The sequence below is a fragment of the Lactuca sativa genome, chromosome 2 (genome assembly GCF_002870075.4).
Source record: "Lactuca sativa cultivar Salinas chromosome 2, Lsat_Salinas_v11, whole genome shotgun sequence".
Taxonomy (NCBI): Eukaryota; Viridiplantae; Streptophyta; class Magnoliopsida; order Asterales; family Asteraceae; genus Lactuca; species Lactuca sativa.
This window is the reverse complement of record NC_056624.2, coordinates 205,283,998-205,296,437: the sequence shown is the minus strand read 5'-3', so window position 1 is coordinate 205,296,437 and position 12,440 is coordinate 205,283,998. Positions and strand designations below refer to the sequence as shown.

The 12,440-nt window shown below is 32.9% G+C and overlaps 1 protein-coding gene across 1 annotated transcript; it reads right to left on the bottom strand.

The window, feature by feature from the left end:
- Window positions 1-9,739: 9,739 nt before the first annotated feature.
- On the bottom strand, window positions 9,740-12,130 carry LOC111916423 (WRKY transcription factor 44). The gene is made up of 5 exons (XM_023912105.3): window positions 11,837-12,130; window positions 11,026-11,416; window positions 10,358-10,854; window positions 10,138-10,281; window positions 9,740-10,043 (listed from the first exon to the last, which is right to left on the bottom strand). Exons 2-5 carry the CDS (start codon window positions 11,308-11,310, stop codon window positions 9,908-9,910), a joined length of 1,062 nt encoding a protein of 353 aa, XP_023767873.2. The 5' UTR covers window positions 11,311-11,416; window positions 11,837-12,130; the 3' UTR covers window positions 9,740-9,907.
- Window positions 12,131-12,440: the final 310 nt, after the last annotated feature.

The following is a 12,440-nucleotide window of genomic DNA, read 5'->3' as shown; positions in this document are numbered from 1 at the left end:
TAAGATGCAATCTTTATGCTCGAGTGGAAACTATTATTATAGGAAAATTCTACCATAGGTAAATGCTCATCCCAATTACCTAGGAATTCTAGGGTACATGCTCTCAGCATATCTTCAAGTGTTTGTATTGTTCTTTCACTCTGACCATCAGTCTGTGGATGGTAAGTTGTACTTAAACACAACTTGGTACCCATTTCCTCTTGTAGACTTTTCCAAAACCTTGATGTGAAACGGCTATCACAATCCGATACAATCGTTAACGGAACACCGTGAAGCCTCACAATTTCCTTCACACAATAATTCGCGAGCGTATCCATAGACCATTTCTCATTGGCTGCTATGAAATGCGCACTCTTAGTGAAGCGATCAACGACCACCCATATCATGTCGTGACCGTTCTTTGTTCTAGGCAGTTTAGTGACAAAATCCATGGCAATGTCTTCCCATTTACCCATAGGTACAGGTAAAGGTTCTAAACTCCAATATGGTTTCTGATGTTGTGTCTTGACTCTCGCATAAGTCACACACTCGGTCACATACTTTGCAACATCAAGCTTCATCGTTGCCCACCAGTACTAGGGTTTCAGGTCCCTATACATTTTAGTGCTGCCAGGATGAATCGAGTACATGGTCTTGTGAGCTTCTTCCACCAGAAGATCTCTAATTCCTCTGGACTTAGGTACCCAAATCCGATCTTGGAACACCTTCAGTCTGTGACTGTTTATACCAAACACTAACGTTTTACCCAAACATTCCTCCTTTCGGTCATTCTTCTCTAAAGCTTCTTCTTGAGCTTTCTTTATACTTTCCACAATTGTCGAGACAACTTCTATTCTCAACGCTCTTGGCCTTTTTCTCTCAACATTGACTTTCCGACTGAGAGCATCAGCAACAACATTAGCTTTACCGGGGTGGTAAAGTATCTTACAGTCGTAGTCCTTGAGTAACTCTAGCCAGCGTCGTTGCCTCATATTTAACTCTTTCTGATTAAAGAGATATTGGAGACTCTTATGATCAGTGAAAAGTTTGCACTTCGTGCCATAGAGGTAATGCCTCCATATTTTCAGAGCAAAAACTACCGCTGCCAACTCCAAATCATGAGTAGGGTAGTTCTTTTCATGCTCCTTCAGCTGTCGAGACGCATATGCTATCACCTTTTATCTTTGGGTCAAAACACAACCCAACCCAACACCAGATGCATTGCTATAAACAGCGAAGTCTTCAACTCCATTGGGTAGAGAAATAATTGGTGCCTCACATAACTTCTCGAATGCTTCCTTACGTTTCTCGCTCCAAGCATAAGTAGCTCCTTTGTGGGTCAAAGCTATTAATGGAGTAGCAATCGAAGAAAAGCCTTGGATAAACCTTCGGTAATATCCGGCTAATCCTAAAAAGCTTCGGATCTCCGTGGGACTTTTCGATTGTTCCCACTTCATCACAACTTCGATTTTCGATGGATTAACCATTATCCCTTCTTGGTTGACCATGTGACTCAAGAATTGGACTTTCATTCGTAACCTTCAAGTTACAAAATAAATCCTTATTGAGGACTCCTTCTTCTTCTTCTTAGGATAAGTACTTTCCCTTATCTATTGTAACGGATCGATGGGTTATGTTCTAATGACCTACCATCGTGTGCTGCAATGTTTAGACTCAGGTCTCTTAGAGTCAAATTCCAGAATGGAATATACCTTCCTTCATATTCTAATGTGAAATAATCACATTTTTTTGCATGTAGCATTTCTAGCTACAAACTTCCTTAACAACAAGCGTGATGCTATCGATCGCATTGATTTCAATCTTCTGACTTAGGTCAGATGTTACATCAAACTTGGTTCTCTGAACCACATAACAAACTCATCGTAGTCGGACTCAATTTGACATGACCACTAGGGTCAGAATAACAATAATCTCCTTAGTCATCACCGAAACAATGGTAACGACATACTTGAATAAAACGAGACCAATTACTAGCTTCTTGGTAACCTTGTGACTTTCCCTGATCCAAGCGTGAGTCCTGTGCTTCCAGTAGTATAGATCTCTACTACTATTCACACCTACTCATACTCGTCCCAAGTATTGTCTCGCAGTCCCCAAGTCCTAAAATCACAAAACAATTTAACACATACTAATGTGTCCAATTAATCATAAAAATTCTCCCAAACTCTACTAGGATTTCTTCCATGCATATCTTCAATCATTAATTCTACTTCAACTCGGTTGGTGATGGAAATTCCAGACGATGGGACAACTTCAAGAGTTACACCAATCGTTCCATCATCCTGCCAATCGTAGGTGTACTTCAGACGTATCGTACTCCTCTAAACGTTCTGTTATTTTATCAGACATATTCTAAAGGCAAGATAACACTCTTACGTTATCCTTCGATAGGTGTCATTCAACACATCAGATAATAAAACCAGGGTTTATATTGATTCTTGAAACTATTACACAAAAGTTCAAGTTCACCCTATACTATGCCTTTAATAGGCTACACTTCCTGATACTAGCTATACCTTGATACGAAGTCTTTATCCTTGATTCCTCGCTTTGTCATCTGCTTCGTCAAGGATCATTTAAAATGCTTCTGCCTTTGGCTGTGGCAGTGCATTTGGTTTTGCTCCCTCATTCTTCTTCGGGCAGTCCCTAGATAAAATGCCCTTCTCCCCGACATTCATAGCACACCCTCTTTTTGGATACACACTTGTTGGCGTAATGCCCTGTCTTTCCACATTTGTAACAAGTCACATCTTCGTCACATCTCTCATAGTTCTTTAGCGGTACACTTGGCTTTGTAACTCTCATAGGGCATTCTTTCTTGTAGTGTCCCTCTTTACTACACTTAAAGCAAACTTCTTCCTCGGTTGGGCATTCGTGGGCATAGTGACCAATCTTCCTGTATTTAAAGCAGGTCACTTCCTTAGGGCATATACCGTTGTGCTTTCTTCCATACTTATTGCACCATGTCGTTTCACCTACTCCTCCATACCTTGAGAGCATGTTGTTATTGTCAGACCTTGAAGACCCCTCAAATTTCCTCTTCTTGCCAACTTCAACCTTGTTGGTGATACTACCGTTGATCACTTCTTCGACTGACTTAGCAACCCCGATAGTTATCTCAAGAGTAGGTGTCTGGCGTACTGGCACAGTAAGTTCGTCCTTACTTTGTTGAAGTAAACGCCTTGTTTCTTCCATCTGATGATCCAACATCATTCGCACCATTGCATATACTCCCGCCATCGTGATTGGCTCAGGTGCAACTATTAGTTCTAGTGCACTCCCAATCATTTGTGGCTCAATCTACGGGTTGTCGTTTCCCAATCCACTTTGTGTGTCTTCCATTTCGATCTATACACCAAATTAGGTGAATTTAGATCTCTATTTCTATAGACGTTCAAATCATCCTTTTCACTCTGAAACGTTTACATGCTAGTTCTAATATCGTAGACGTACGCTTAGAATCCTAAACACATAAGGTTTCCAGATCCGGTCGGCAACAAACCATAGATCCGGACAAATAATATTATATATGGCAAACATATAACATTTAGCACATAAAAACATTTTAGGCAATTTTCCTAAAATAAACTAGTGCTCGTGTCTAAAATATAACAGACATACATCTCAAAAATTCACTTAGCATTCTAAGTTTAAGTCTAGAAATCCTACAAATTCCTAGTTCGCTTAAACTAAAGCTCTGATACCAACTGTGACATCCCCAAAATCTCGGCCGGAAAAGACCGATTTTCATTTATGCTTTTAAAATAATTCCAGAGTAAATCCTTTTGATTTGAAAGAGTTGCGGAATTTGTTCCCAAAAACAAAGTATGATAAAATAATATTTACCAAGGCATTTCATAAAGAAATGTATTTTCATTATATAATCAAAACTCGGGATGCCATGTTCCGATACAGACCATAAAGCATAAACGATAACATTACAAGTCGTTCAACAAATATATACATCTACAGACTTGTAAACAAAACAACTTGATGATTCATCCATCTTATGCCCTTGCGTCACTTCCTGTAATACAAATAAAACTGAGTGGGTCAGGCTTGGGGCCTGATGAGCATATAGGATTTTAGACCCACAATAAGTAATTAACTTTATTTTCATTAACCCACAATAACCCAATTACCCATTACCGTTTTAGACCCGCAATAAGTAATTCTCACTTTAATTTTAATATATTATTAATATATTATTTTTAATATGCCGGGACAGGAAAACTCCGTTAGAAAATCATAACTTTTTCATCCGACGTCCGTTTTTGCTTATCTTTTTATCGTTTCACACTTTCGCAACTATCGATGAGATCTTTGATTATCATTTAGATTGTTTCGGCTAAAAATCACTCGATCTCAAATCGAGGATTCGGGCTGCATACTGTTAAGTCGAAACTTCGGAAAATCTTAACTTACTCATACGAAGTCAGATTTGGGCGTTCTTTTTATGCATGCTCTCGGTTTAACAAACTCTACAACTTCCGTTTAGATCACTAAGGTTAAATATCACTCTAACGTAAATTTCACTTTTTACATCATTCAGCGTTGCCGGTTCTGTCGCGAAACTTCGACAGGTCGTAACTTCTTCATTATAACTCGAATTTTCGGCGTTCTTTATATCCCCGGAATCCTTGTTTCGACCACTACAACTTTATGTAAAGATATCGGGCTTATCTCACACTTTAATTTTGACGCTTATTTTTATCCTTTATTAATTATATATTTATAATTAAGTAATAAGCACACAAATACACATAATTCACATAATACTTAAATATTTCATCATTAATACTTCAAAAAGAGTTATAAGGGTTAACTTAGACTATTACATCAACGAAAATGCCTAGCCTGGAAAAGCGGGGTCTTTTTTTTGCTATATTTCGGCCTTGTTTGGAGCTCTTCTTTTACGAGGTGGTCTTTTTTTTTGCTATATTTTAAGAGCTTTGGATGGCTGGGGTGATCTGTTTTTACTGAAGTATGTGGTTAGAGATTTGGAAAGCTCATTGCTATGTTGAGTATGTCTTAATCTAATTTGCTCGACTGTTGTCTACTTCAGCTGGAGATTCGCTACAATTGTAGAAACATGTTTTTACTTTTTACATACTGGATGTGGGGAGTTTAATTAGCCCTCTTCAGATCTTTTATTGTTTGGTATATATTTGTCTTTATAGCTTTGCTGGCACTAGTATATATTTGTCTTTATAGCTTTGCTGGCACTTTACATAAGAGGATTTAAATATATTTGTCTATGGGTGTTTGATATTACTATTAAAACGAAAGCAATTACAGCAAAAGTTAATTAGTAGACATGAAAGCAACTATAACTCTTTAATTAGTAGCATTTGTATTGATTTGACAAATTTAATACTACATGAACTCCTTTTCTATATAAACTTCACATTAAACACTCCAAACTTACTTAACGAAAATGGATTGGCGTTGGCTTTGTTCTGTTGGGGCATTTATTTATTGTCTCGCCCCGAGTATTAATAACTAATGGACCGGCCCTGAGTTTATTGAGTTGTATGTTATCCCACATAGATGAGGAAATGAAAACGGAGAGATATTCATAGAAAACCTCTTTAGTATTATAAGACTTATATTATCAATGTTATTTTTTGTGCGTAAATGTGAATCAAAATGGCTTCGAAACAATAAATTTATGCGTGAACACGAACTACGGATAGGAATGCACCCTTGATTGACCAAATACTTTCAAAGGCGTTTTTGCAATTTCAGTTTTTAAGCATATACAAATCCAAGTTGATTAATGTTTGTGATTAGTTTTTGTTAATCACGTCTTTATGCCTATAATATCAGTTACATTTTTTTGTTTATAAATACAAAATTTATGTCACAAGAATTAGACTCGTAAATTCAGGCGAGACCTCTTTTTATATGTTTTTGTTTTTGTGTTTTCTTGCTACACTGAAGGTAATATCCGAACTTAGCAAGATTTGACGATCTCGAAGAATAACTTCTACATTTTGTATCATGGGATACAAACGTCATACTGTGGGTGAATTTGTTTTAATGACATTATATTAAATATAGACCTCTACATTTTTTGGTGAAAGCAAATCTTTTATTTTTTTCGCTTTACATGATACAACTTTCAAAACTAACATGTCCCACAGTAAAATCTCAAACACACATAATTGAACCCTATATTAGATAAATAAAAGAAAAAGATAAATCATGTTATAAATAAAAAAAATTACCAAAATAGCCACTAAAAGACATCATTTTGAAAAGGCTCAAAAAATCGAATATATTATCTACGAAACGTAGGTTTTATCTATAAAAATTCGAAAAAATAAAAACTAATTATTTTGAATTTGTCTTGATCTGATGAGTGGAAGGATAAATAAGAGTGACTTCAACAAAACTAGATGGTAGCATTAGACGTTACAAGATGTAGCTTGTGTATTTAGAGGGTGTTTGAGATTATTTTTCAAAATGACTTTTTGAATTTTTAGCTTTTCGAAAAAATTAAAAGTTTGAAAATGTGTTTGTCAATTCTAAAAGTAAAGAATGACTTTTTTGCAAGAAGAAAAATGAGTGATTTTAAAAGCCAGAAATTGTGACTTTTTGTAACTTTTGGTTTTTTACCCTATGTTACCTTAAAAGATAATTCAAACACATTTTAAAACTTTCTTTTACAAAAAGCTATAAGACAAAAAGTTTTTAAGGCTAAAAAGCAACCCCAAACACTCAGTTAGAATTTTTTGTTTAAACTAAACATTAAAAGTCTGTAGTGTCAAACGAGATTTTTGTTCAAAATTGAACGTTTTGTCAAACACTAACATTTCTAAATGTTACGTGCCAAACATATTCTAAAAAAAATATACACCTTATATATAAATTTAGAATGTTTTGTTTAAACTAAACATTAAAAGTTTGTAGTGTCAAACGAGATTTTTGCTCAAAATTGAACGTTTTGTCAAATACTAACATTTCAGCATCATTTCTAAATGTTACGTGCCAAACATATTCTAAAGAAAATATACACCTTATATATAAATTGTTAATCGAACGGTTACTAAAAGTCAAATCAAAAGATTCAATTTGACTTTAAAACGATTTACGTGGTGGTATGACATTTGGCGGTCACTCGTCGGCAATTCCATAGAACATTGATTGCCTCCTTTATTTTTCTAGAAAACAACTTTTAATCTAATATTAAAGTTCATGATTTATCTAGAAAACGAATTTATTCATTTTTAACAACTATGCGATTAAATTGATTTTTTATTAATTTAATTTTTAATAATCCTGAAGTCGTTAGTCATTAATTAACACATTACCAAATTATGCAACATAAATTGTCAAGAACATCAATTTGTTCCATAAATTAACAAAAATATCTAGTAACAAGTTGAAACATGATTTTGTAAGTTTCCAAAATCTATTTACATGATATAATGAGAAGTTGAGAACATACGAGTTCGTTACTTAAATAAATTGTTAACTCTTAATACAAATACTTAACCAATTAGTATTTAAATAGTTTTAATCATAAACTAAGAAAAACTTTCGAGTAATTTCTCAAGTGTTTTCTAAGATTAACAATAAATTCAAGTTAATTTTATTACGAATCTTTTAAAGTTGAAAATGTTATATCATTTTAAAACTAAATGACACCTTTTTTGTTTTTTTTGAACCGGCTAATTTTATTAAAGAGAAAATGTCGCCTTTTTTAGCATAGAGAACTATTAGTTTTGCGTATCTAATGTTTTGTTTATTAATTAAATATCCACCTTGAGAAAATTTTAAAGAAAAATACATAATAAAGTTTGTAACAATAATTTTGGGTGAATCATATAAACATAAATATCAAGGACCACTATATTTATAAGATATATATATATATATATATATATATATATATATATATATATATATATATATATATATATATATATATATATATATATATATATATATATATATATGTCTAAAATTAAATAATTTTGCAGAATAAATGTTTCTTCTTATATGCTATTTCCTCAAAACTGAACATTTGTTTGTTATGAGAAGCCCATGAGAATTTCGCCAATGGCCCATCTTGAAAACATTATATCTGGTTTTCTTTTGGGAAAATGACTTGTAAGGGTAACGAAGTATTAAACCTATACAAAAAATATCATTGAACTTTTTTTTTGTACATATATCACTAATCAACTATAACTTTTGTACACATATTACCATTAAACTTTACCTTTGTTCAAAAAATATCATTATGTTACCGGTAATAGTAGGTCACCAGCTACGTAACATGTCACGTGGCATGTCATGTGGCTGCTGACGTGGATTTTATTGTATATTATGTACACATTATACCATTAAACTATTTTTTGTACACATTATACCATTAAACTTTTTTTTATGTGTATATTTTACCATTTAACTTTTTGTACACATTTTACCATTAATCTTATATAATTTATTCAAAAAATATCATTTCAAAAAATACATATTTTTACATAAAATGAGTTTTTCATCACCTATTGTGACTCCCTGATTTTGTAAGGTTTGGAGGAAAGGGTTTGTTTTTTACATTGATACTAAGGACTTTCTTTTACAACTATATTGTGAATTTATGTTGGTCATACATCGATTGAAACCCACAAGGTTTGAACTTGAGACTTCTATCTGGAGCGACGAAGAAATACTCAATTGTTCATTATTTTAGCTAATGTCTAATAAACATATTTTTATAAGTCATTTTCTTAGGAAACTACGTGTGAGACACACTTATAAACTCATGAAACATTTTGTACATGTTACCTTATTATAATTTTGCGGAATAAATGTTTCTTCTTATATGCTATTTCCTCAAAACTGAACATTTGTTTGTTATGAGAAGCCCATGAGAATTTCGCCAATGGTCCATCTTGAAAACATTATATCTGGTTTTCTTTTGGGAAAATGACTTGTAAGGGTAACGAAGTATTAAACCTATACAAAAAATATCATTGAACTTTTTTTTTTGTACATATATCACTAATCAACTATAACTTTTGTACACATATTACCATTAAACTTTACCTTTGTTCAAAAAATATCATTATGTTACCGGTAATAGTAGGTCACCAGCTACGTAACATGTCACGTGACATGTCATGTGGCTGCTGACGTGGATTTTATTGTATATTATGTACACATTATACCATTAAACTTTTTTTTTTTTATGTGTATATTTTACCATTTAACTTTTTGTACACATTTTACCATTAATCTTATATAATTTATTCAAAAAATATCATTTCAAAAAATACATATTTTTACATAAAATGGGTTTTTCATCACCTATTGTGACTCCCTGATTTTGTAAGGTTTGGGGGAAAGGGTTTGTTTTTTACATTGATACTAAGGACTTTCTTTTACAACTACATTGTGAATTTACGTTGGTCATACATCGATTGAAACCCACAAGGTTTGAACTTGAGACTTCTATCTGGAGCGACGAAGAAATACTCAATTGTTCATTATTTTAGCTAATGTCTAATAAACATATTCTTATAAGTCATTTTCTTAGGAAACTACGTGTGAGACACACTTATAAACTCATGAAAGATTTTGTACATGTTCTTATAAATGTCATTTTATATCATTTTACATTTGTCATCTAGCTTATCGATTATTTTTTTACCAAACGTTGTTACTTTATCGATTAGTTTATCAACCAAAAATTAGTTTTTTAGCTAATCTGTCAAACACAACCTAAGAAACAAAAACATTTGATATCCGATATCGATGATTAAAAGATTTCCATCTTTATTAATCTAAAAATCTTGAATTCCTTAACAACTACCTTCATCTAACATTAAACATTTTGAAAATAAACAAAGACCTATGGGATTCAAGGATGATTTATACCTTGATTATTCATCAGTTAATTTAGTTTCTTCATTGGCATTTCATGGTTATGTTTACCTTCATAAGTTGTAATAAAAACATTTGGATCATCTGATGCTCTTTCCACATGTTTCCTCACATCGCACTTAACTCCTGTGCATCTATAATAACTTCTGCACAATATCTTCTCATATTAGACTTAATATCCAAATTTTAAATATAAAAAATATATAATTTTTTTTTTAAAATAATTTTATATTATTTAACCTGGGATAAGGATTGCCCTTCACAACTTTCTGCCCATATTTTCTCCATCTAAAACCATCAGCAATTGCCTCTGAATCAATCCCATCATGAACAACAACTCCACCCTCTTTTAAACCTTCTCCATATCTTTCACTTGTAATTTTCCTGCAAAACACAAACTTTAAACTTGAATACAACAGCATGAATGATCATATGATCTTGACTTTGACCAAATTGTTACCTTCTTTTACTTGTGATGGGTTCAAGAGTTGGCATACAACTAGCATCAAATTCTTCATGGACTTTGACCACATTGGTCAAACGTAAAGATGATCCAACAACTTCATTCAACTTATTATCATTCTTGAGTTGATTACTTGGCAATTGAGAGCTTGAATCTTTGATAGTTCCATCAAAAGCATGGCGCCTAGGAAGCCTGGGTTTTGTATGATTATGTTCACCTTTATAAACAGTTTCAGCTATTTCACCATTTATGGATCTTTCAACCTTCTTTTTCACAACACAATTTGGGTGTGTGCACTTGTAGTAACTTCTTGGAAACTCGCTTCCTTTGACTTGCTTTTGACCATATTTCCTCCAATTATATCCATCATAAGAAGGTCGATCTGAGTTGTTTGTGTGTGACTGCAATCTTTTATCATCTGACTTCAGTTTTGGGGGATTCATTGATTCAAGATTTTGAGTTGCTGTTTGTACATGGCTTGTATTACAAGTTCCCTATAACATTAAAAAGAGAAATGTTTTAAATAACTATCAATCATACATATATATATATATATATATATATATATATATATATATATATATATATATATATATATATATATATATATATATATATATATATATATATATATATATTTTAGTTGGTTTTAGATAAATACTGACCATGTTTGCCAAGAGACTAATGGTTGTTCTTGATACTGTCTTTGCCAAGGGTTTATATAGAAATGGAGACGTGTGGTCTGATTTCAAGATCTCAACATTTGGAGAGCTCATAACAGGCTTGAACCTCAATGTTTTTGGTCTGATGGCAGTGACTGTGGGTTCTGTTGAGGGTGAAATGTTAATGGCGCCAGGAAGGATGTCAGAGAAGGATCCGAAGTTGGAAATGGTGGGCCTTGAAGCAACTGGTTTTGCTATGATTGTCCTTTTCGCCTCCTTAACCTCCATTTTTTTACTAATGAATCTAATCAGTGTTTCTTGATTAGATTAGAAAAGGATATTCGACTCTCACCATCTCCTGGTGTTTGTTGTCTCTAGTTCTTCAAATATTTCCCTATCAATAAATGCCCAAAATGCACAAAGTTTGAGTGACGAAACTTGATAAAAGTTACATTTTCAAGTACAGAAATCCATAAGATAGAGTAAATCTAATCAGAGCTTCTATTTACAGACGGAGTATATATTATCCGTTCACATTCATCTGAGACCACAGAAAGCAGAAGCAGATGAAGGAAAAAGTAACAAAAATTTCATGTAACTAATAATTCGCTTAACTACATGAATACAAACAGTAATTAAAATACGCGCACATAACTCTAGCTTTACATTATAACATAAGCATCGTGCGTCTAATTTCGAAACTTATACTGCATTTTCGCAACAAAGAAACAGAGGAATTAGGGCTTTTGTTATCGAGAAGCAATTTCGCATGGATACAGTTATGCAGTTGAAAAAACTTAAGCATAGTGTATACCTTTGTTGTTGAGAGAATTTGTGGATATGTGGATTCCAAAATCTCAAAAAGATATGAAGATGAGCTTCTTTTAGGTTTTGATTGAAGGGGAGAATTGAGAAGAGGCCAGTTGTTTGTTGGTACGACTGTGTGTCAAGCCAACTAACCGTCGTTTCAGCTACCTGTCTTCGTTTCTATTCTGCAAAGATATGAAGAAGCCACTGCCACGTCGACCATTTCAGTTGTTAACAATTTTAATTTATTTTAATTACGGTTTATTTAAATTTTAAGAGAATAATAAAATTGAGAGAACATGGTTTTTGAAAATGATACAAAATTGTGTCTTCATCTTTGATTTTGATAGATATCACAATTTGGTCCGAGTCATCTTCTTGACGTGACATGTATGGATGGAATAGTTGGAAACGTTTTAAATAAATAATAGATATTTTTGTCGATATCTAATCACTACACATAACTCCTTAAATAGATTCATCAACAACTGTCTTTAAAAAGTAAATGATGTGACAAATAATTTATTTTTCGTTTTGATGTTACTTCTTTTTTGTCTATAATAAGTATTACACATCTTATTTAGTTAGTTGGAGTTGGACATCTTTCTAAA